At 47.5% G+C, this 24,752-nt stretch overlaps 1 protein-coding gene across 1 annotated transcript in view; it reads left to right on the top strand.

Annotated features, from left to right (window-relative positions):
• Positions 1 to 24,752, top strand: part of NRDE2 (NRDE-2, necessary for RNA interference, domain containing) — a 46,013-nt gene that overhangs the window by 981 nt on the left and 20,280 nt on the right. Inside the window, exons 2-4 of the mRNA XM_070469786.1 lie at positions 13,809 to 13,911; positions 15,731 to 15,964; positions 19,461 to 19,610. Of these exons, the coding sequence (XP_070325887.1) occupies positions 13,809 to 13,911; positions 15,731 to 15,964; positions 19,461 to 19,610 (487 nt within the window). The remainder of the gene's footprint in view (positions 1 to 13,808; positions 13,912 to 15,730; positions 15,965 to 19,460; positions 19,611 to 24,752) is intronic.

Raw genomic sequence — 24,752 nt, 5'->3', positions numbered from 1 at the left:
ACCAGGGAAGCCCCTCTCTACCCTAGAATTTCCTGTCAGTTCAGTTCAGTTCAGTCTCGTCCGACTCTCCATGGACTGCAGCACGCCAGGCCTCCCTGTCCATCACCAACTTCCGGAACGTGCTCAAACTCATGTCCATTGAGTTGGTGATGCCATCCAAACATCTCATCCTCTGTCCTCCCCTTCTGCCTTCAATCTTTCCCAGCATCATGGTCTTTTCAAATGAGTCAGTTCTTCACATCAGGTGGCCAAAGTATTGGAGTTTCACCTTCAGCGTCAGTCCTTCCAATGAATATTCAGGACTGATTTCCTTTAGGATGGACTGGTTGTAACTCCTTGCAGTCCAAGGGACTCTGAAGAGTATCTTCTAACACCACAGTTCAAAAGCATCAATTCTTCGGCGCCCAGCTTTCTTTATGGGCCAACTATCACATCCACACATGACTACTGGAAAAACCATAGCTTTGACTAGATGAAGCTTTGTTAGCAAAGTAATGTCTCTGCTTTTTAATATGCTGTCTGGGTTGGTCATAGCTTTTCTTCCAAGGAGCAAGCGTCTTTTAATTTCATGGCTGCAATCACCATCTGCAGTGATTTTAGAACCCAAGAAAATAAAGTCTGTCACTGTTTCCATTGTTTCCCCATCTCTTTGCCATGAAGTGATGGGGCCGGATGCCATGATCTTAGTTTTTTGAATGTTGAGTTTTAAGCCAACTTTTCCACTCTCCTCTTTCACTTTCATCAAGAGGCTTTTTAGTTCTTCTTCACTTTCTGCCGTAAGGGTGGTGTCATCTGCATATGTGAGGTTATTGATATTTCTCCCGGCAATCTTGATTCCAGCCTGTGCTTCTTCCAGCCCAGCGTTTCTCATGATGTACTCTGCATATAAGTTAAGTAAGCAGGGTGACAGTATACAGCCTTGACATACTCCTTTTCCTATTTGGAACTAATCTGTTGTTCCATGTCCATTTCTAACTGTTGCTTCTTAACCTGCATACAGATTTCTCAGGAGGCGAGCCAGGTGGTCTGGTATTCCTATCTCTTGAAAAATTTTCCACAGTTTGTTGTGATCCACACAGTCAAAGGCTTTGACCTAGTCAGTAAAGCAGAAATAGATGTTTTTCTGGGACTCTCTTGCTTTTTTGATGATCCAGCGGATGTTGGCAATTTGATCTCTGGTTCCTCTGCCTTTTCTAAATCCAGCTTGAACATCTGTAAATTCACAGTTCACGTACTGTTGAAGCCTGGCTTGGAGAATATTGAGCATTACTTTGCTAGCGTATGAGATAAGCGCAGTTGTATGGTAGTTTGAGCATTCTTTGGCATTGCCTTTCTTAGGGATTGGAATGAAAACTGACCTTTTCCAGTGCTGTGGCCACTGCTGAGTTTTCCAAATTTGCTGGCATATTGAGTGCAGCACTTTCATAGCATCATTTTTAGGATTTGAAATAACTCAGCTGGAATTCTATCACCTCCACCAGCTTTGTTCGTGATGATGCTTCATTAGGCCTACTTGACTTCACATTCCAGGATGTCTGGCTCTAGGTTAGTGATCACACCATCGTGGTTATCTGGGTCATGAGGATCTTTTTTGTATAGTTCTTCTGTGTATTCTTGCCACCTCTTCTTAATATCTTCTGCTTCTGTTAGGTCCATACCATTTCTGTCCTTTACTGTGCCCATCTTTGCATGAAATATTCCCTTGGTATCTCTAATTTTCTTGAAGAGATCTCTAGTCTTTCCCATTGTATTGTTATCCTCTATTTCTTTGCACTGATCGCTGAGGAAGGCTTTCTTATCTCTCCTTGCTATTCTTTGGAACTCTGCATTCAGATGGGTATATCTTTCCTTTTCCTTTGCCTTTCGCTTCTCTTCTTTTCAGAGCTATTTGTAAGTCCTCCTCAGACAGCCATTTTACCTTTTTGTATTTCTTTTTCTTGGGGATGGTCTTGATCCCTGCCTCCTGTCCAATGTCACGAACCTCCATTCATAGTTCTTCAGGCACTCTATCAGATCTAATCTCTTGAATCTATTTCTCACTTCCACTGTATAATCCTAAGGAATTTGGTTTAGATCATACATGAATGGTCTAGTGGTTTTCCCTACTTTCTTCAATTTAAGTCTGAATTTGGCAATAAGGAGTTCATGATCTGATCCACAGTCAGCTCCCGGTCTTGTTTTTGCTGACTGTAGAGAGCTTCTCCATCTTTGGCTGCAAAGAGTGTAATCAGTCTGATTTTGGTGTTGACTATCTGGTGATGTCCATGTGTAGAGTCTTCTCTTGTGTTGTTGGAAGAGGGTGTTTGCTATGCCCAGTTTGGCAAAACTGTTAGCCTTTGCCCTGCTTGATTCTGTAGTCTTTGACTTCCTACTTTTGTATTCCAGTCCCCTGTAATGAAAAGAACATCTTTTTGGGTTGTTAGTTCTAGAAGGTCTTATAGGTCTTCATAGAACCATTCAGCTTCAGCTTCTTCAGCATTACTGTTCGGGGTATAGACTTGGATTACTGTGCTATTGAATGGTTTGTCTTGGAAACAAACAGAGATCATTCTGTAATTTTTGAGATTGCATCCAATTACTGCGTTTCGGACTCATGATGGCTACTCCACTTCTTCTAAGGGATTCTTGCCCACAGTAGTAGATACACTACTATCTACTATTTAACCCATTGCAGTCCATTTTAGTTCACTGATTCCTAAAATGTTGACATTCACTCTTGCCATCTCCTATTTGAGCATTTCCAATTTGCCTTGATTCATGGACCTAACATTCAGGGTTCCTATGGAGTATTCCTCTTTACAGCATCAGACTTAACTTCCATCACCAGTCACATCCACAACTGACTGTTATTGCTTTGGCTCTTCATTCTTTCTGGAGTTATTTCTCCACTGATCTCCAGTAGCATATTGGGCACCTACCAACCTGGAGAGTTCATCTTTCAATGTCCTATCTGAAATAACAGGGAGGCAATGCAGCCCCAGCCATCAACAGAAAATTGGATTAAAGATTTACTGAGCATAGCCACACATATCAGAACAAGGCCGAGTTTCCACCTCAGTCAGTCTCCCATCAGGAAGCTTCCATAAGCCTCTTATCCTTCTCCATCAGAGGGCAGACGACTGAAAACCACAATCACAGAAAACTAACCAATGTGATCACATGGACCACAGCCTGGTCTAACTCAGTGAAATGTGTAGGGCCACAGGAAGGACGGGTCATGGTGGAGAGTTATGACAAGACGTGGTCCACTGGAGAAGGGGGTGGCAGACCACTTCAGCACTCTTGCCTCGAGAGCCCCGTGAACAGCATGGACAGCAGAACTTCTGTCAGCTGGTAGTTAGAGCTAGAGAGTTAGGTCCAGATTGGAAACCCCGCTTTGGGTTCGCTCTGCGCTTGCTGCTGCTCCAAACCAGGAGGCTGAGCTGTCTGGTTTTCTCTCCTTCAGCAGTTAAGGGGGGCAGTGGTTTCCTGGACAGTCTGCGATATCCGTCATGAAGCTGCGCATGGGTCTGTCACCCAAAAATTTCCATGCCTGTTCTCCAGCCTTCCCTTACCGGTTAGAACTTCCATTAGTCAGTGATATCCTTCCATTTGTTTATCCTCAGTATGAACAACTGCATTTCCCTTCCTTTTCTTCTTTAAAGTCTAGTGATTCACCATGTTTTGGGTGTACAGCAGATATATTATTTTTCAGACTTTTCCATTACAGGTTTTTACAAAATACAGTTCTCTGTGCTGTGCGGTAGGTTCTCTTTCTCTATTTTATTCTATTTTATATAGAGTGTGTATCTGTTAATGCCAAGTCCCAAGTTTATCCCCACCCCCCACTTCTGTTTCTTAACTGCAAAGTATTCTGCATTTTACCTTAAATCCCCAAGATCACTCTACACTGGAGTATATAAATCTTTCTTAGTTCTTTTGACTGGTATCTAGTGCTCCATCAAGTGAATGTCACTTACTTTATTCTGACAGTCCTTCTTAAGGACATTAGAACTGTTTCTGGTGTTATGCTGTTAAAAACAGAAGTACTGTATTTTTTGGCCTTATGCTGTAAAATGTTATGAAAATGTAAGATGGTGTTAGTACTGATGTGTGCAGTTTTAATTAAAAAAAAAAAAACAACACACAACTCCTGGGCAGCAAAAAAAAAGCAAGCGAGAGAGTCTCTTTCCTCCACTCTCTCAGTTCTGTTAGGAGTTAAGCCAGGATTAAAGTAGGCATCATACTCAGTAAGCGTTTTGGGGAGGCTGAGTTCAGCAGAATTCATCCTCTCAACAAACAGGTGTCCAGCGCCTCCCTTGTGTTAGGAGCAGCAGAGAGCCCCAGGGTGTGATCCCTCCAGTCCTTGAGCTTTTCTTTCTGAATCATCAGATTGATGAGGATTGTCTACTTTGATAAAACATTGTCGCTTGGGAGTCAGACATCTGGACAGAGCTGGGGGGAAAGAGATGAGGCTTATGAACAAATGACTGAGACCATGCTCCTGCACTCACTCGCTCAGTTGTGTCTGACTCTGCAACCCAATGGACTTTGGCCTGGCAGGCTCCTCTGTCTGTGGGGTTCTCTAGGCAAGAATACTGGAGTGGGCTGCCGTGTCCTCTAGAGGCTCTTCCCAGCCCAAGGGTCCAACCTGGCTCTCCTGCATTGCAGGCGGATTCTCTACCAGCTGAAGCATAAGGGAAGCCCAAGAATCCTGGAGTGGGTAGCCTATCCCTTCTCCAGCGGATCTTCCCGACCCAGGAATTGAACCGGGGTCTCCAGCTTTGCAGGCAGGCTGTTTACCAACTGAACTATCAGGGAAGCCATCTCTGACATAAATGCTATAGTGTTTTCTTAGGCAGTCTCCCAAGGTAATAGAAATAAAGAGAAAACAAGTGGGACCTAATTAAACTTACAAGGTTTTGCACAGCAAAGGAAATCACAGACAAAAGGAAAAGACAGCCCACAGAATGAAAGAAAATATGTTCTAATGGTACAACTGACAATGGCTTAATTTCCAAAATATACAAATAGCTCATATATAATTCAACAACAAAAACTAAAGGGCCCAATTGAAAAATGGTCAGAAGACCTAAGTAGACATTTCTCCGAAGAAGACATACTGATGGCCAATAGGCACGATGAAGAGATGCTCAGCATTGCTAATTATTAGAGAAAAGCAAATCAAAATTACAGTTAGGTACCAAACTGGTTAGAATAGCCATCATCAAAAAGTCTGCAAATAACAATTGCTGGAGAGGGTGTGGAGAAAAGGGAGCCCTCCTACCCTGCAGGCGGGAATGTAAGTTTGTGCAGCCACTATGGAGAACACTGGAGGTTCCTTAAAAAACTAAAAACAGAGCTACCATATGACCCAGCAGTCCCACTCGCAGGCATATGTCTGGAGAAAACAATACTTTGAAAAGATAGATGTACCCCGGTGTTCATTTCAGCACTGTTTACAATAGCCAGCACATGGAAACAACCGAACTGTTCATGAGCAGGTGGAAGGATAAAGAAAAGCTGGTGCAGACTTACAGCGGGATACCCCTCAGTCATGGAAAGAGCGACAGAACGCCACTCGCCACAGCGTTAGTGGGCCTGGGGATCATCTAAATAAATAAGTAAAATGCTAAATAAAGTAAGTCAGAAAGAGATAGACAAATACCGTATGATAGCGTGTGTGTGGAGTCTAAAGTATGGCACAGATGAGCCAGTCTGTGAGGTGGAAACAGGCTCAGTGGTGGAGGGCAGACTTGTGCCAGAGGGGCAGGGGTAGGGGCGGGGTGGACTGGGGGTGTGTGGCTAGCAGACACAAACCATTCTGTGTAGAGTGGATAACAGCAAGGTTAGCAGACACAAACCATTCTGTGTAGGATGGACAACAGCAAGGTCCACTGCACAGCACAGGCGCTGTACTCAAAATCCTGAGGCGAGCTATCATGGAAAAGAGTATAAAGTAGAATGTGTGTGATGGGGGCTTCCCAGATGGCGCTAGTGGTAAAGAACCTGCCCGCCAGTGCAGGAGACATAAGAGATGTGGGTTCAGTCCCTGGGACAGGAAGATCCCCTGGAGGAGGCCTTGGCAATTCGGTCCAGTCTTCTTGCCTGGAGAATTCCATGGACTGAGGAGCCTGGTGGGCTGCAGTCCATAGGGTCGCAAAGAGCTACTGAAGCGACTTAACACACACGTGTGTATAATGGAGTTACTTTGCTGTACAACGCAAATTAGCACAACATTTTAAATCATCTACACTTTGATAAATAAACTATGTGTGATTCACTGGTGATGCTTTACAAATACGTATTAAGTCATTGAATCCTCATAACAACTCTATAAAGTCAGTACTATCATCAGCATTTTTCAGAAGGAAGCAGAAACACAGAGCCAGGCTTTGGGCTATGACTTGGGCTCAAGCAATCTAGCTTCAAAATCATGGACTCTTTTTTTTTTTCAATTTTGCATATTTTAATTTCAGAACTAAAAAACCACAACACACAACATTTAAACCCTCCTGCTGTCTCTGGCTTCCCACCTGAGGAGCCCCAGGCCCACTCCACCACACCTACCCCAGGACCAAGCTGGGCCTGGGCGTTAACGGAGATGAAGCAGCGTGTGTTCTCGTAAACATGCACCTTGGCTGCTGAGCTTTTGGACCATAGGCCCGGTCCTGTTGCTCTTCGGGTAAACGCTAACACAGCGTGGCCTTTTGAGGCCCCTGGGCCTCTCTGGCTCCATTTTGGTCCTATCTCCTCTCTCTCCCAGCGGTTCAGCCGCGACAGCGCCTCCGGTGGGACAGTCACGCTTTCTCCCGTTCAGGCCTCTGTGTGAGCCGTCCGCCCTGCCCTGATGCCTGCTGGGAGCACGTGTGCCTACCGTCTTCTCGCCGTTTCGGTCTCTCGGAGCTGTTCTCGCGGGCAGCTTTCTCTCACTCCTGCCTGGTTTGGACCAGGGAACCTCCCTGCGCGGTCCCTGTCGCGGTGGGTTTTCTCGTTGCTGGCCTGCGTCTCCCTGCACGTGACTGAGTGCCCGTCGTCAGCCCCCTGAGGGCCATGCTGGGCCTGTCCTGCTCACTGACCATCTCCAGAACTCAGAGCGGTGGCTGACTCTCAGTGAAGACGTGATGATGAGAGGGGAGACTGGAGAGGCGAGGGGGTCACGTTCGTTCAGTCGCACAGCGGGTAGATGAAGAAGCTGGTGTTTGAACCTGGTCCCTCCGGTACCAGAAAATACCATGAGCCATGCTGTGATAGCGCAGTGTTAGGGTTTGGTTGTTCACATTTTCCCTTTGGATCCTTGGGTCTCTTCCAGTTGAGTTAACTCTGTGGGAAGGCTGGCTTTGCGGATGTCCTCTGTATTCACTGTCTTCGATGCAGTTCTTAGCCATGTTTCCAGGTCTTTCTGCATGAATACTTGTGCTCTTAGACTCTTTGTCAGGAGCCAGGAGTCTCCATCTGAACTAAGAGCTTGGCTCATTGTTCTTTGAAGGAATAGCTCCCTTCCCTAATGCATATTTTATAGAGCCCTGGGGTCATCTTTGGAAGTATCGTCCCTGGAGGGGTGGTGCTCGCCTCTGTTCATGGGAACAGTCGGTGCTGTTATGTAACACCGGTTTCCTGCCCTCCTGGTAGGTAGAGCTTTCCTGTGAAACCTCCCCTAAGTGGAGAAACAGTTACCTTAGGACTCACCTTGCTAAGGGATGCACAGAGTAAATCCAGATAAAGCAGAGATGGTTCCATGCTCTGGCGGCTCGGAGCTGAGATGCTGAGCGTGGTTCCCGGGGAGCGTGTGTGGCGGGGCCCCTGTCTGCCTGGGGTGCTCGCTGCAAAACAAATGCTGAATGCTCCTTTTGCTTTTTGCCATTTTTTTGTTTTTCTGTAAGCACTAAAATCCTCTTTGGATTTCTTTAGGTTAGCGAAAATAGGTACTCATGTAGGCCTTTTGGGGAAAAAAAATGGCATAAAGTGAACTGTAGAAAAGTGGGGGATACCCGTAAGACAGTGAGGAATGGGTGCAGAACAAGGGTGTTTTATCCAGTCGCGATTCAGAATCTGTGTCTAAAATTTAAATCTGTGACAACTCCTCTGTCCTCTGTGTATGTGTGTTAGTCGCTCATTCATGTCCGACTCTTTGGACCCCAGGGACTGTAGTCCACCAGGCTCCTCCGTCCATGGGATTCTCCAGACAAGGATACTGGAGCAGGTTGCCATTTCTTTGTCCAGGGGATCTTCCCAACCCAGGGATCACACCCAGGTCTCCTGTATTGGAGGCAGATTCTGTACTATCTGAGCCACCAGGGAAGCCTCCTCTATCTGTAATGGGATTGAATCAAAGTATTTTCCCTGTGATGGAGAAATAAAATTGTATAAGAAACTTATATAATCACAAAAAATTTGCACTTGAAGTATTCATGATGGTTTGTATTATTTTGTGTAAAGTCACAGATAATGTGGTTCTTAAAGTTCCTGCCTGGTTTTGTCAGGCAGAGGGTCTAAAATTGTTTTTCTGCCTGGTACTTTCCCCCCTCTTCCTTTCTTAGACATGTGTATGGGTATAGCAGGGTACTAATTTCCAGGTCAGTTTCAACCTGTGATTTACTTACCTGCAGGGCCAAAAGGTTTATCAGCCAGTCAGCTTTTCTATCTTAAACCCTAGGCATGTGGTATCCTGCCAGTCTTCTCTGAAACATGTTACATCCTGCTTGGTATTAGCACAATTAGCTAAATACATAATTGGCATTTGTAAATTACTTGAGGATGTAAGTAAATATAGAAAAGGACTTTGCAACCTGATTTATAATTATCTTTTGATCTCAGCTAGCTTTCCAGGATCCTGTGTAATTAAAATTTAACAATGCAAATGTATCATGCGAAGTGTTAGGATTAAACGTAAGCACCAGGTGAACAGGGACTTGTTCACCACTGTGCCTCCAAAGCCTGGGACTGTGCCTGTACATGCAGTAGCTATTCCATTCTTTAGTTATTAAATCTGCATTTACAATGAAGACCAGAAAAATTATTAAGTTGAGCTTTATACCTAGATAATGGCATCCTTTTGACAATCTCAGACTCTTTCAGTTCTGTAAATCAGGTGCTGAGGTACAAGGATGCACAGGTGCGATTCACATTCTCATTCATTTTATTGACTCAACAAATCCTTGCTGCCTGCAGCTGCTTTGTGGCTGGTACAGGCACTGCGCCAGGAGTAGAGGCGCAGGAGAGCCGCCGTGGCTCCTGCCCTCCTGTGGCTCTCGCTTTGGGAAGGAGGAGGTGGGAGGTGCGGAGGCGTGGAACCTTGGCAGCCCGAGTGCCGAGCAGCCAGCGTAGTTGTTTGGCTGCGGAGTATTTTCGTTTGTCGTTTTCTTTTTTCCTGTTGCCGCTCTCGATAGTGTCACAGTAATCTCTGCTCCCCTGGTCCCTGTAAAGGTCTGGGTTGTTGGCCTTTGGCTGAGAATCCCATCCGAAGACTTGACATGCAGGTACTGAGGTACAATAGGAAAATTGCCGCAATAGTCCCCTGTGCCACCTGCAAAGAAACTTAGGAAAAACAGCGCCTTTGTTGAGGAGGAGGAGTTAGCGCCCTGGTGGTTAGAAGGGGCTGGGTGGAGGGTTGAGACCCAGGGTGGGGCGTGTGACTTCCCTTCCCCGGGTCTGACTGCTGATGCGTAGGGGAGCGAGGGGCATCAGGGCTCTGCTCCCTGTGAGCCCTCAGCAGCAGCAGCCTGCTTCTTCTCTCCTGCATCTTGGATTTCTTTGAAAGACTGCGTTTCAACAGTGAGTTCCTTGGTAAAAAATTAGAAAATTTCTGGACGAGGCGATCTCCCCAATTTTTCTAAACCTGACATCCAGTGAGTATTAAATATTCTACATGTGTTCACTGCTAATATGCTAGCTGCCCTGCCCCCCCACCCCCCCCAAAAAAGCTGCAGCAACTTCTTATCAGGTCAAAATACCTTTTTTTTTTTTCCTATGTGGCAGAATCCAATTATTGTGAACATAACTGGCTCTCAGTGAGCAACAGGAACTATTTTCACATGCCTCTTGCCAGAAACCAGGCCCAAGGGAAGGGAACCCCCACAGGAGGAGGAAGGAGACAGCAGAAGAGAGCCGGCGTGAGCAGCCGTCTGCGCGCCCTCAGGCAGGCTGCACCTGCGGCTCCGTCCCTGCGGCTCCCCTTCTGCGCAGTGAGGATTGTGCTTCCTCCCCCAGAGGGCTGTGTGAGGGTTAAATGTGTCTGTTGCTTAGTCTCTTGCTTGGCCTGCAGTCAGGCCTCCGTAACCTAGGTTCCCTCTCTTCTCTCCCTTTTCTCCTGCGCTTTTTCTCTTCTCTCTTCAGGAGCTTTCCTTCCTTCCTCCACCCCCTCTTTTCCACAAATATTTATTAAACTCCTACTGATGCGTGCCAGGCATTGGTCTCAGTGCTGGGGATACAGCAGTGAGTGAAACGTCGAAACACGCGTTCCAATATCCCCTCCTCACTACGATGCATTTAGCATCAGGGACTGGAATACAGAATATGTAAAGAAGTCTTACAACTCAATAGTAAAAACACAACCCAATTAAAAAATGGGCCAAGGATTTGAATAACTATTTATCCTGAATTACGGAGGGCCAACAAACACATGAGAAGATTCTCAACACTGAGTCACCAGGGAAACAGAAATCAAAACCACAGTGAGAACACAACACACCCAGGAGGATGCCTGGGATCCATACAGAGGGATGGGCTGGCAACGATGTGGAGAAATTGGAATCCTCATACATAGCTTGTTCATGGGAGTATAAAACGGTGCAGCCAGTTTGAAAAGCAATCTGGCAGTTCCTCAAAGTGCTGAACATAGGTTCCCATAGGACCCAGCAGTTCTGCTTCTAGATGGTTGCCCAAGATGACTGAAAACATGTGTCCACATAAAAATGAATGCTCGTAGCAGGATTTGTTACAGCAGCCAAAAACTGGAAGCAGCCCAAGTGTCCCTCAACTGACAGTGGATAAGATGTCCCTCAACTGAAGATGGATATCCATAAACTAAAATTATTGTTGTTTTTCAGACCCTAAGTCATGTTCAACTCTTTGTGACCCCATGAATTGCAGCATGCCAGGCTTCCCTGCCCTTCACCATCTCCCAGAGCTTGCTCAAACTCATGTCCACTGAACTGGTGATGCCATCCAGCCATCTCATCCTCTGTTGCCCCCTTCTCCTCTTGCCTTCAATCTTTCTAAGCATCAAGGTCCTTTCAATGAGATTATTCTGCAGTAAAAAGGAGTGAAGTACTGACACATGCTACAGCGTAGATGAACCTTGAAAACATTATGTCAAGTGAAAGAAGCCAGTTACAAAAGAACATATATTGAATGATCTTGTTTATATTAAAATGTTCATTTCGGTTCAGCTCAGTCGCTCAGTCATGTCCGACTTTTTGCAACCCCATGAACTGCAGCACGCCAGGCCTCCCTGTCTATCACCAACTCCCGTAGTTTACCCAAACTCATGTCCATTGAGTCGGTGATGCCATCCAACTGTCTCATCCTCCGTCGTCCCCTTCTCCTCCTACCCTCAGTGTTTCCCAGCATCATGATCTTTTCAAATGAGTCAGCTCTCTGCATAAGGTGGCCAAAGTATTGGAGTTTCAGCTTCAATATCAGTCCTTCCAATGAACACCCAGGACTGATCTCCTTTAGGCTGGACTGGTTGGATCTCCTTGCAGTCCAAGGGACTCTCAAGAGTCTACTCCAACACCACAGTTCAAAAGCATCAATTCTTCAGTGCTCAGCTTTCTTTATAGTCCAGCTCTCACATCCATCCATGATCACTGGAAAAAACATAGACTTGACTAGACGGACCTTTGTTGCAAAGTAATGTCTCTGCTTTTTAATATGCTATCTAGGTTGGTCATAACTTTCCTTCCAAGGAGTAAGCGTCTTTTAATTTCATGGCTGCAGTCACCATCTGCAGTCATTTTGAAGCCCCCCAAAATAAAGTCAGCCACTGTTTCCCCATCTATTTGCCATGAAATGATGGGACCAGATGCCATGATCTTAGTTTTCTGAATGTTGAGCTTTAAGCCAACTTTTTCACTCTCCTCTTTCATCAAGAGGCTCTTTAGTTCTTCTTCACTTTCTACCGTAAGAGTGGTGTCATCTGCATATCTGAGGTTATTGATATTTCTCCCAGCAATCTTGATTCCAGCTTCTGCTTCCTCCAGCCCAGCATTTCTCATGATGCACTCTGCATATAAGTTAAATAAGCAGGGTGACAATATACAGCCTTGATGTACTCCTTTCCCTATTTGGAACCAGTCTGTTGTTCCATGTCCATTTCTAACTGTTGCTTCCTGACCTGCATACAGGTTTCTCAAGAGGCAGGTTAGGTGGTCTGGTATTCCCATCTCTTTCAGAATTTTAAAATGTTCAAAAGAGGCAGTTCAAAATCTTTTGTCTTTTTGTTCAAAAAATTTTGTCTATGTTCAAAATCTATAGACAGTAGATCAGTGCTTGCCTAGGGCTCGTGGTGGTGGGGGTGGTGGGGAGGGCAGGAGGCGGGTGCTGGAGAATGACTGATGACAGGTGTGGGGCTTCTTTGGGAAGGGTGGAGACGTTCTAAAATTATGGCGATGGTGGCGGAATTCTAGAATCACTAGAGACCATTGACTGGTGCACTTTAAATGGGTGAGCCCTGTACCTTATGTCCCAGGACAACTGTTACACAGTGTGATTCACCGTGCTGTCTTCCCACTTCAGCCCACTTCACTTCCCACGTTGTGCGTTCTTTCTCCTGAGCGTGGGATTATGCCCTGGCTCCCAAGAAGAGCAGGACGAGGTACCTGCCCTCCATGGGCCGCCTCGCTGCCACCCCACGTTTCTCCTTTCTTCCCAGCCAAGACTGCTAAATGTTAGAAGATAGGTAATTTAGAAATTGTAAATTGTAGAAGAGTCAGATATGAATGGATAAGCAGGAAGAAGAAATATTTTGGACATTTAACCTCACTGCCCAGAGATAATCATTATTCATATCTTATATAATTTTAGCATTCATTTAAAAAGTTGACACCTTCCGTTTTTGTTTTCACAGAGCGCTGCTATAAGGGAAAGCTTATGTTAAGTTACTCCACTAAGATTATTGTTTAGTTGCTGACTTGTGTCCAACTCTTTTGCAACCCCATGGACTGTGGCCTGCAAGGCTCCTCTACCCGAGGGATTTCTCAGGCACGAATACTGGAGTGGGTTGTCATTTCCTGCTCTAGGGAATATTCCTGACTCAGAGATTGAACCCACGCCTCTTGCCTTGGCAGGTGGATTCTTTACCACTGAGCTACCTGGGAAGTCCAAGTTAGTGTATAACAGGTGAAAGTAACCTATACTAAGATAGAACGTTGTAATTTTTTTAAGAATAAAAATACCTGAATCTTCTGTATTACTAAGTATGATAGGTTTTTATGCATGGCTTTTTTTTTTTTAACTTTTTAGAATTGTCTAAATAAAATTTGGGGTCAGGAAAACCTAATGCTTTGGGAGGTTTATGCTCATTAGCTTGTGAATGGAATACATACAGTCTCGCTGCATTTTAGGCCACACTTGTTATGTGGCTTTTTCTTAAGCCGCAGCCCAATATCACAAGAGGATTTCAGTCTTAAATATTTTAGAGTGCGTTAAAGCCCCATGCCCTGTGAAATAAGAATTTCATGGGTTCCCTTCAGCCCCTGTGGACTGTTCAGAATGTCTGGCTGACGTTGGTTGTGAATTAGGATGTCAGCTGGTAAGATAGATTCCCAGCGTGAAAAAGTCCATTGAGCTAATTTCACTCATCTTTTCTCCCCTTTGCCCGTGTGCAGAATTAGACTGGCTGAGCAACCCAAGCTTTTGTGTTGGAACCATAACATCTCTGAGCCGACGAACTGAAGAGGCCCCAGTTTCTGAAGGGTCACCACTGACGAGGTAGATTTTGTTTGTTTTAATGATTGTATTTATTCCTGTTTTACTTTTGGCTGTGCTGGGTCTTCATTACTGCTCAGGCCTTTCTGTAGTTGCGGAGGGCAGGATCCCCTCTAGGGACGGTGTCCCGCTGCTCACTGCACTGGCTTCTCTGGCTGTGGAGCAGCGGCTGTCGGCCCATGGGCTCTGGAGCGTGGGCTGGGCAGTTGCGTCTCCGGGGGTCTGGAGCGTGGGCTCAGGAGTTGCATCTCCGGGGGTCTGGAGCGTGGGCTCAGGAGTTGCATCTCCGGGGGTCTAGAGCGTGGGCTCAGGAGTTGCATCTCCGGGGGTCTGGAGCGTGGGCTGGGCAGTTGCGTCTCCGGGGGTCTGGAGCGTGGGCTCAGGAGTTGCATCTCCGGGGGTCTGGAGCGTGGGCTCGGGAGTTGCGTCTCTGGGGGTCTGGAGCGTGGATTCGGGAGTTGGGTCTCTGGGGCTCGGGGGCATGGGTTCGGGAGTTGCGTCTCCGGGGCTCTGGAGCGTGGGCTCGGGAGTTGCGTCTCTGGGGGTCTGGAGCGTGGATTCGGGAGTTGGGTCTCTGGGGCTCGGGGGCATGGGTTCGGGAGTTGCGTCTCCGGGGCTCTGGAGCGTGGGCTCGGGAGTTGCGTCTCCGGGGCTCTGGAGCGTGGGCTCGGGAGTTGTGGCACATGGGCTTTAGTTGCTCCCTGGCAGTGAGATCTTTGCTGATGAACCAGCAATTGAACCCATGTCTCCTGCATCGGCGGGCAGATTCTTTACCACTAAGCCATCAGGGAAGCCCACGATAGTTTTTTGATAGGCGGATTTTTAGTCTTTGTCAGCATACCACCTATAGCTTAGCTTGAATAGTGACGCTTAGAAAACCTTGTGATGAAAGAGTTAAGTAAAAACTCTTTGTTTTACGAAACGTAATGGGGTGATCTTTGACTGTTTTCCCTTACCTCACTCTTTACAGATCATCCTTTTTTTTTCCCCCTTTGCATTGCAGTGGCAAGTACATGACACAGTTACTGCCAATAATTAGGCCATGAGGGAAATGGCATCATTGTGATTCTTAAGTAACTTTATTAACCTCATTAGTCACCTTTAGAATATTGTAATTCAGATATTTCTTTAGTTGCATAAAGATGGAAGTTACATGCAAAAATAGGTTTTGTAATAACATAGGGTAAAAATCTTATGAAAACTTTGGGGAAATGAAAGGCACACATCTCTACCCAGCTTTGGAAGAATTTTGTTACAGATCACTGGACTGAGAGATGCGCTCCCTCACAAATATAGACCACATGGTCTCATTAGTATGATGTAACCTAGAAGTGTGGGAAGCCCAGAAATTGGGACTAGTTCATGCATGAGAGGGAGTAATGAGAAAGAGCTCATTCTAACTTTGGAAAACAAGGACCAACTTCAAACCCATTTGCTTTTTCTTTTTGGCATTAAGAACATCCTGGCATAATATATAGGACCGAAAATAAACCTTTTGTAGATTTTTTAAGATACTGTATTTGATAACTGGTAGATGAAGAATGTATACCTATGAAAATATAGGTTTAGAAGCCATGAAGATTAGAATCTCTTCAGCCAATGTTAGTTTAGGTCCAACTCTTAAATCTTGAAGGTAAATTTATAAGCCAACTTTTAAATCTCCAAGGTAAGTATAAGCCAGGAGGGTACTGTATAATGTATGAGCAAATAGTAAGCCTGAGTGGATGTTTATAGAGAATTGCCTTTTGCATGTTTGTTTACTTGCATATTATTTCCCTAATTCTCTTTTGAAAATAATTCTAATGTTGACCTTCCCAAACAGGAGTCCTCTAAAATCAGAGCCTTCAGATGAAAGCGACAGTAACAGAAAGCCCAAAGAAGCAGGCAGGAAAAAGAAGAAAGAGAAAAAGAAGAGAAGGCAGCGTGAGCACCACAGGGAAGCCAGGAGCAGGCGCGGGCGCTCGGGCAGCCGTGAGTCTGAGCCAGGCGCCGGTTCTGAAAGGGACCGACCTCCCGGAGGCGTCAGAGCCAGTAAAGGGGAGTCAGAGAAACTGAAGTAGGTTTTCTGTTCCCAGATGTTTATGGTTTGCCAAATTTTGGGTTTTCCTCCCTTCCTCGTTGCCACAAGTGAGACATTTGAATGGTGATTTAGCCGCTCAATCAAAATGGAGTGAATACATATCTCAGTAAAACTGGGGGAAGAAAGAAACAAAACAGAAAGAGCTGTGTCACTAGGTCAGTGAAAGAAAGGAAAAGAAAAAAGAAAACTTTCATTAAAAAAATAGGGCCATGATTTTATTTGAGAAATGTTACCTGGGTGCAGCAATGATTGTGTCAAAATCTGATTCAGACAAAAAGCCTACAGGATTTTTGAAAGATGACAGATAGGCCTCACAGTGGGCATGTGGGCCAGCTGACTGCTTGGTTTTACACTTTTGTGAAGAGTAGGAAACTTGTCTTAGCTTCCTCTTTCTCGATACATCTTTCTTTCAGTCACTCACGTCAGAACGCCCGTCTGCAGACACAGGACAGGCCCGTGGTTGCCACGTGGGTGGTGAAGGCAGGGATGGACGGGGAGGGGGTTGGCGATGGGAGCTGTCATGTTGGGGGGGACACGCAGCGGGGCCCCGCTGCACCGCCCCGGGAGCCGTTCAGTGTCCGAGAGAGACCATCACGGAACGGAGTGTAAGAACAGAACCCCGTGTGTATTCCAGACATGCTCTCTCTCTGTCTGGCTGTGGTCGACAGAGCCCTGAAAATAATTGCGTTTGTCCTTCTCACGTTTGTTTACAGCCGCTGTGCTGAAGGTGTGGAGTGGCTCCTGACCGCAGCGCTTCCTCCCCTTGGGGCCCCCGCCTTTCTCCCCGTGTCTCCCCTGACCACAGTGGCCGAGGCGCGCTGCAGATCAGCCCGTCATAGCTTTTCCTCTCCCCTTAGTCTAACGTCCCCCTGCACCAGGGGCACTTTGCCCACACATGAGACAGGTGGTATGTGGTGAAACTACTTGACTTATTCCTCATTTACCTTGTTTTTTCTTCTCTTTGTTCGTGTGGTCTAGATGAGGGAAAATTTTAAGTCCTACCCAAGGCATACTTAAACAAATGTAGTGCTGTTAAGGTTTTTGCAACTCCTCAGGGATTATCTGTTCTTGCTGTGTGCTTAGGAGTTCCCGTGATGTCAGTGAGCTCCGGTTGGAGCGCGTCTGGAGTCGGGCCTGTGGTCTCCATCAGAGACACAGACACCGTGCCTCCCAGGGTCCTCCGTCATCAAAGCCGAGTTGAAGAGTGCTGCAGGCCTCAGGGCTCAGAGGGTCCGCATTTCTTTAGCCCACTCTGTCTCTCAGGTGCTGCACCTGTGACCCTAGAGAGGGAGAGATAAAGGAGTCCAGCAGTGAGGTTCCAAATCGGGCTGGATTTCTGGGGGCGGGAGGGCTTCCCTGGGGGCTCAGTGGTTAAGAATCTGCCCACAGTGCAGGACAGGCAGGTTTGGTCCCTGGTCAGGAAGATCCCCTGGAGAAGGGAATGGCAGCCCACTCCAGTATTCTTGCCTGGAGAATCCCATGGACGGAGGAGCCTGGCGGGCGGCTGTCCATGGGTTTGCAGAGTCGGACACGACTGAGCGACTCAGCGACAGCAGCGTGTGGACAGAAACCACTCCCGCCTGGCTCACCATCGAGCCCCCGGCAGTTGGCACAGGGCCTGATGCGTAGTAAACGCTCAAGTACATTTTTGTTAGTGTGAATGAGTGAGTGAACAGATCACTGATGCTCTTGCTTTTTAGTATGTCTTCAAAGCAAAATACATGAGTTGCTATGTGTTCCAAACACTCATCTTTAACTATTTGTCTTTTTTTTTTTATATGACTGAGGAAAATGAGTTTTAAAGGATTTTCTGAAACTGTACAGAAGCAACCATAAGAAATTTGAAAGATAGTTATTTTCAGCCTGTGCCTAACCACATCAGAAGTGATCTTTACAGTCTCTTGGCAGCTATATGATCCAGACAGCGTTTTTGAGTCTGTTGGTATTTTGTAGAACGGCCGCATGAAGGTCAGAGCGGGCTGTCCTTGTCTTTTTCGTTCTTACTACTCACTTGTGCAGTCTCTTCCTGGGAAGGCGACCAGGAAGAGGTCTTGTTTCCATTTAGACAAGGGGCTAAGACATTAGTGAGTCGTGAGTGTCTCCTGTGAGGTCAGGAAAGCACCTTGGGGGCCGTTGGGGGGCGTGTGTACTGTGTGAGACTCTGAGTCCAGGGACAGCCTCCCGTAGCTGCTGATGACCTCTGTGTCCTAGGGTGAGCTCCTCTTCACTTCCAGGTGGTGGCACTTCCTTACGTGTGCACAGCCCAGACTGCATCCTGCTTCCTGACTGTGGGACCCAGTAGGGGAGGCGTGAAGGGCTCGCTGCTCCCCAGGCGTGGTCTGCAGCCAGCCCTTCCCACCCCCAGCTGGCTTTCCATCTCTTTCCGGAATGCATCGGTCTCTTTCTATCCCTTTTGCTGCTGATTTTGGCTTTTGGCTTCAGAAAACCCTCCACAGTTGTTCTGGAGGGGCGTGAGTTAAACCTCACCATGTATTTTAACCCAAGATGCATCATCCTGCAAATATTTATTGAGTAGCTACTTTGCATCCCTGGAATACCATGCCCTCGCGTTCCCAGCCAGGAATGGTTTAGAAGCCTGGAGAATCTTGATTTCTATCTGGGTGAAGCCAAAAGGCAAAGATGGAACAACACTTCATGGCTGTTGTGACTCCTTTGGCAACCTCTTTTGTCAGGAGCATTATGAATGATTTTCTTTAGAGGAAGAAAGATGTTAGATGCCAGAAAAACCTTTCCCCTCCTCTTAGTTGACTCCTAGGGAACTGGTTCTTTTTGTGCCTGAGCTGAAAGTCTACCATGTCACAGATTGGTTCAAAGTGATAAATAAGGGTCCTGTTTTACAGTGGACTCTCTGCCCTTTCGGTCGAGGTCCGTGTGTAGGCAGAACGCCCTGCATAGAGCCCAGACTGTAAAAAGGAGCCTGGGACCACGTCTTGGCAATGCTGGAGACGGAAGCACTCGGAGCTGCAGCTTTGTTTTGTTGTTAAGTTTTGAGTTGAAATCAATTATCTGAGCACTTTCAAATAAATTAGGCAAAGTAAGGGCAGCCTTATTTTCCCTCCTTCATTTATTCCTTTCTTTCTTTTTCTTCCTTTCAAGAAGAAACCTTGTGTGTAAATATGTTTGAAAGTCAAGTGATGATCATTTTAATGAATTATTACTGTTATTTTTTAAAGACACCTGTATCTTTCATGTTTATTTTTGGGATCAGTTGACTTCTCTTTTTGGTAAAGTGTCACTTAAGACAGTCTTCGCTTTGTACTTTAACGCACTCTCCAGAGCAGGAGCCCGGCCCCGTCTTTTTGGCAGGCACACATTGTCTGCAGGAGGTGTGCGCGAGGCCGTAAGGGCTCTGACGTGTTCCACGTTCATGCTTCTGAGATGTGAAGTATGTAACTGGGGGGTTTCTAAATGCCGCTCGCCTTTTCCTTCTTCACCCTCCTCTGTCCCACAGTCAAGGAAATAATGCCGCCGCGGACACCGGACGTCACTGTGTTTGGCTTGAGGACATCCAGGCTCTGACGGGAGAGACCTTCCGAATGGATAGGAAACCGGATCCTGCCAACTGGGAGTATAAGTCTCTTTACCGAGGAGATATTGCGAGGTGTGTGTCTCGACGTGTTTCTCTGGTCGTCACTGGTGGGAGGGGACTTCTGTCTGCTGTGAGCTCTCAGCACTGTGTCTGTGTCCCCCCTGACTCCCCCCGCTGACTGTTGAGCCTTATCCACTGTTCACTTGTTTAGGCATACACAGTAGAAGGTGAGTCATCTCACACTGTAAAATAAAAGTTTAAACCTGGAGATCAGGATCCAGGTTGGATTAATCTTATTCAGCCATGGTACTTGGCGTAGTGTGTGGCACAGTAGGTGTTCAATGGATATTTGTAGATTGAATGGGTCTAAAAATACCTTGAACCGATTGTGACTATCCATAAATCATTTGGTTTAATCTATATGCCTTGCTTAAAAGTTACAAAAGCCTTTTATTTATCCAAACCACCCCCCACGCATGCCATTTTAAAAAATGACATTAAATGATAGTGACTTGTTCAAAACGTTTCTAGCATATGTCACCAGATAATCATAAAAACAGGTGATGGTATCTGCTTCAGTAATGAGTTTAAGCTTTTTTCTCTATCATATATTAACGCATATATGTAGAATCAAGAAAAAGTAGTATAGATGATCTTATTTGCAAAGCAGAAACAGAGGGACAGCGGTAGAGAGCAGACATACGGACCCCACGGGGCAGGGGGTGTGTGGGGGAGGACGCGGGGGGGGACTGACGCGTGCACACCGCCGGGGCCGAGTCTGAAGCAGACCGCTGCCCCGCACAGACAGCCCTCCTCAGCGCCCTGCTGGCCTCAGCGGGAGCGGTCAGCAAAGGACGGCCTCTGCGGGTGCAGCTGGCTCACCGTTGCGGCAGAAGCCAGCGCCGCGCAGGAGGGGAGCTCTCCGCCCGTGGAAAGGGGCTCTTTCAGAGGAGCCCCTCTGTCCTTCTTCTCTCCTCTCATCTGTCAGTCAGAAACAGCTGAATCCTCAGTACACTCTTCAGATGCTTGGTACTTTGTAGGACATAGTGAACAATAATACTCAGTCCCTTGCTCCCAAACAGCCAGGAAGTAGTGAAAACTGAAGGTAGAGAATCATGGGATATACGGCCAAGAGGAGGCCTTGAAGTTGGTGATCATTCTTCATGGGCTGATTACCTTTTTTTTTTTTTTTTTAATTACCTTTTAAAGTAAATTTTTGCTCCCATCCCTTTGGCGCCCCTCCGCCTTTTAATTAGGGTGTCACTCCGCGTGACATTGTAGCTCACCACGTAAGCAACTCCAGCGATAATTCCTTTCATGATGAGCTGACATCAGTTATTTTTTGGTGCATGTTTGTGTCTGCATACGGTCTCCTGAAGCCTCGTGGCGGGGTTAATGACCCTCATGTTTATAGTGTGTGTATTTTGGAATGATACCAGTGCTCCCTGAAGCCCTCCTTGGTCTTTCCTGCCACAGCAAGGGGAGACCCTATGAACGCTGGCAGGGCACGGAGGGGGCAGCACCAGCCTGTGCTTTTCTGCTGCTGGAGTCAGCCTGCCGGCTCCCAGCTGCTCCAGGAGGAGGCTCTCTGACCTTACCCAGCCAGGAGAGGAATCTCAGGGACGCAGATACCTTCGGAAGGTCATGCACCAGGAAGTAAGAGGGTTGGGATTCACGCCTGTACTTCTCTGATGCTCTCCCACCATCCCCAAGGAAGAGACAGGTTCTGTGGTTGGACATTTTCTAGGTTGGGAAACAGAAGATGCTGGTTCTCCTTCTGACTTTGCCAGTGGCTAGTACCATATCCCAGGGGTCCCCAGCCCCCGGGTCGGCCCTGTGCCCCGTGGGGAACCCCGCCACACAGCCGGAGGTGGGGGGCGAGTGAGCACAGCGTCACCTGCTCCTCAGTGCTGACCCACCCCTCCCGTTACTGGAAAAGAAGTCTTCCAGGAGACAGGTCCCTGGTGCCAAAAAGGGACCGCTGACTTAACCTTTCTGAGCCCCTGTATCTTCATTTGTAAACTGGAAATTGTAATTCCTACTGTGCCTCACACTCAAATATCAGAAATATTTGATAAGGAATTAGAAATTGGTGTGCAAAGATAAAGGCTTACTGCCTCGTACTAGATTAAAAAAAGGAAGCAATATTAACAGAGAGTGGCTTCTGAACCTCTGCTGGTGAGTGGCCCAGAGCTGAGGAAGAGAGTGATTAGAGACAACTTGATTCATCTAAACCGCAGAGACTGCTGCAGAGGGTGTAGGACATCGGTGAGACTCCGTAGTAATTCGCTAAAGCTCAAGTCAGGTAAAGTCTTGCCCAGAGTAACAGCTGGCAGCTGTTAGCGCCCCGCTCTGTGAAGGTGGCGGTCCCGTGGCACGCCGAGCTGGTCAGGACGGTGGGGACACGGTGTCAGGCCCTGAATTTTCACACTTGAGAGAGTTCCTGACAAACTGCGAGCTTTGACAAGACAGTGAGCAGACACGTGGCTACAACCGTCACGTGAGGACTGGGTGAGGGCTGTGGGTACCAGCCTGTGTCAGGGACACGGTCTTCGTCTGGTAGGCTTTGCTGCACTTGGGAAGGTGGGTTGGCAGAGTCCTGTGTAACTTGGGAAGTGGCACCAGGACCAGTGAGTGGAAGTTTGGCTCGGCATAAAAGCAGATCTAAGAGCGTGAGCATCCCAGCAATGGTGTGCAATGTGTTGAAGCATTGTGGTAAACAGGGGTCAGGTTCTAAAGTTAGTGTGGAACGGGTCCAAGTTACCTTTGGAAAGTTCCCTAGGACCAATGCACTGTCAGTGAAGTTCAGCTTTTATTTTTTTTTTTTTGCCATTCTTGGAAGAGTTTATTTTTTCTTTGGCTATCCACCAGCTGAAATAGTTGTCTCTTGTTTAGGAGCCAAGTTGCATGAAATAATAATGATAATTTAAACTCATCTAGTCCTTACTGTATGGCTTAGCCCTTTACATATATAGACTTTTTTGATCATCCTAGCAATTCTGCGACATAAATTACTGTTATGGTCACCGTTTTACAGACGAGGAAACTGAGGCAAACAAACAAACAGTTTGTTTTTTAAAACTCGATTACGGTCACCCAGCTTAGTAAGTGAAGGAGCTGGAATTTGGACCAAGGCGGTCAAGACTCTGAGAAGGCCTGTGTGAATTGAATTCGCCAAAGGAAAGGCAGATTTGTGTTGCCCAGCCGAGCTCACTCCGGGACCCAGACCTGCTGAGTGGACTCGGCAGAATTGGGCACTTGATTTAAACACATTCACTTCCCAAGCCCTTGTCCTGTCTTGTTTTCTCTTTTCATTCCTCTCTCTCTCTTTTTTCTCCTGGTAACTAAATGCCTAATGTGTGTGCTCAGTTGCTAGTCGTGACCGACTCTTTTGCAACCCTATGGACTGTAACTTAGCAGGCTCCTCTGTCCCTGGGGTTTTCCAGGCAGGAGTGCTGGGGTGGGTGGCCATGCCTTCCTCCAGGGAGCCGTCCCGACCCAGGGATGGAGCCCGCGCCTCTTGCCTCTCCTGCACTGGCAGGTGGACTCTTCGCCACTCGGGCCATCGGAGAGCCCCGAGTGCCTGTGTCTGGTCTTGTAACAGGTACATTTGACATCGTTCACCAAACCTCCAGGCAAAATGCGTGTCCCTGCCTCTGGGGTTATTCAGCTGAAGACTAGCTGATTACTTGATAAGGATTTTATAGGAAAAGTGCCTTTGTTTGGGGGAACTATTGCATTAAATTACATCCCAGGCCCGGTCCAGTAATTTAGATCTTATGATAAGTGATAAATTGGGTAGAACCTAAATGTACAACAACAGAGAAATGGTTAAATAAATTATGGGACACTTCTAGTGAGCCAGTTTGAAGTCAATAAAAATGGTTGTTTTCTGAAACTAGTGCTATGAAGAAATGCTTAAAAGTCGGGAGAAAACCCTGAATCTGTTTATCAGCTATTTAAAACCAGGGTATGTAAATGAATGTGCGTAACACATATGCACATTATCTGAGTGTTGATACTTAATAGCTGCATGCTTTTTTCTCCTGTATCATCTTCATCTAGTTTGCTACAAAAGGAAGCTATTAAAATCACCTTTACAAAATACAGTTTTAAAGTCAGATAACTCAGCAACCATTTTTTAAGAGATCGCTTGAATATCTAAAACACTGTTGACTTTCAGTGGAAATAGTAATTAGGGAGAACAAAACTCGTTTTTAACTTAGCACTTGTTTCTTAGGGCAGCAGTCCCCAATATTTTTGGCACCAGAGACCAGTATCCACGGACAGAGGTGTGGTGAGGGGAGTGGTTTCGGGCTGACGCCTGCGCGGTGGGGCCCGCGCGCCCGCGAGGGTCTCACGTCCTGCTGCTGCCGGCTGACCCGAGGCGGGGCTCAGCAGGGACGCCAGCGGTGGGGCCCGCGCGCCCGCGAGGGTCTCATGTCCTGCTGTTGCCGGCTGACCCGAGGCGGGGCTCAGCAGGGACGCGAGCGGTGGGGCCCGCGCGCCCGCGAGGGTCTCTGTCCTGCTGCTGCCGGCTGACCCGAGGCGGGGCTCAGCAGGGACGCGAGCGGTGGGGCCCGCGCGCCCGCGAGGGTCTCACGTCCTGCTGCTGCCGGCTGACCCGAGGCGGGGCTCAGCAGGGACGCGAGCGGTGGGGCCCGCGCGCCCGCGAGGGTCTCTGTCCTGCTGCTGCCGGCTGACCCGAGGCGGGGCTCAGCAGGGACGCGAGCGGTGGGGCCCGCGCGCCCGCGAGGGTCTCTGTCCTGCTGCTGCCGGCTGACCCGAGGCGGGGCTCAGCAGGGACGCGAGCGGTGGGCAGCGGCTGGAAACACAGGGCGCACGTCCCTCATCCACCCGCCACTCAGCCTCCTGCAGTTTCCTCAGGTCCCTCTCCACTCCGTCCACACCCCACCTCCCGGAGAGGATCACTGTCCTGAGTTTTTTCCATCCGCGGTTCTGTCTGTTTCAGAATTTCACGTAAACGGGGTGGGGCAGCGTGCCCTCCTCCGTGTCTGACTCCTCCTCCCTGGAGGGCGTGTCCCGTCGCTGCCGCTCCACCGTTCTGCCCCTTCTCCCGTTGGGCACCTGGATGTGCCCAGCGTCGGCTGTGATGAGTAAAGCTGCCGAGAACACTTGTGCACAGCCCTTTTTGTAGGATTGTGGTTTCCTTTTTCTTGGGTAAATACCTAGGAATAGAATTGCTAGGTCATG

Source organism: Odocoileus virginianus, chromosome 6, assembly GCF_023699985.2.
Source record: "Odocoileus virginianus isolate 20LAN1187 ecotype Illinois chromosome 6, Ovbor_1.2, whole genome shotgun sequence".
In the NCBI taxonomy this organism is placed as follows: domain Eukaryota; kingdom Metazoa; phylum Chordata; class Mammalia; order Artiodactyla; family Cervidae; genus Odocoileus; species Odocoileus virginianus.
This window is presented reverse-complemented; position numbering and strand designations above follow the sequence as displayed.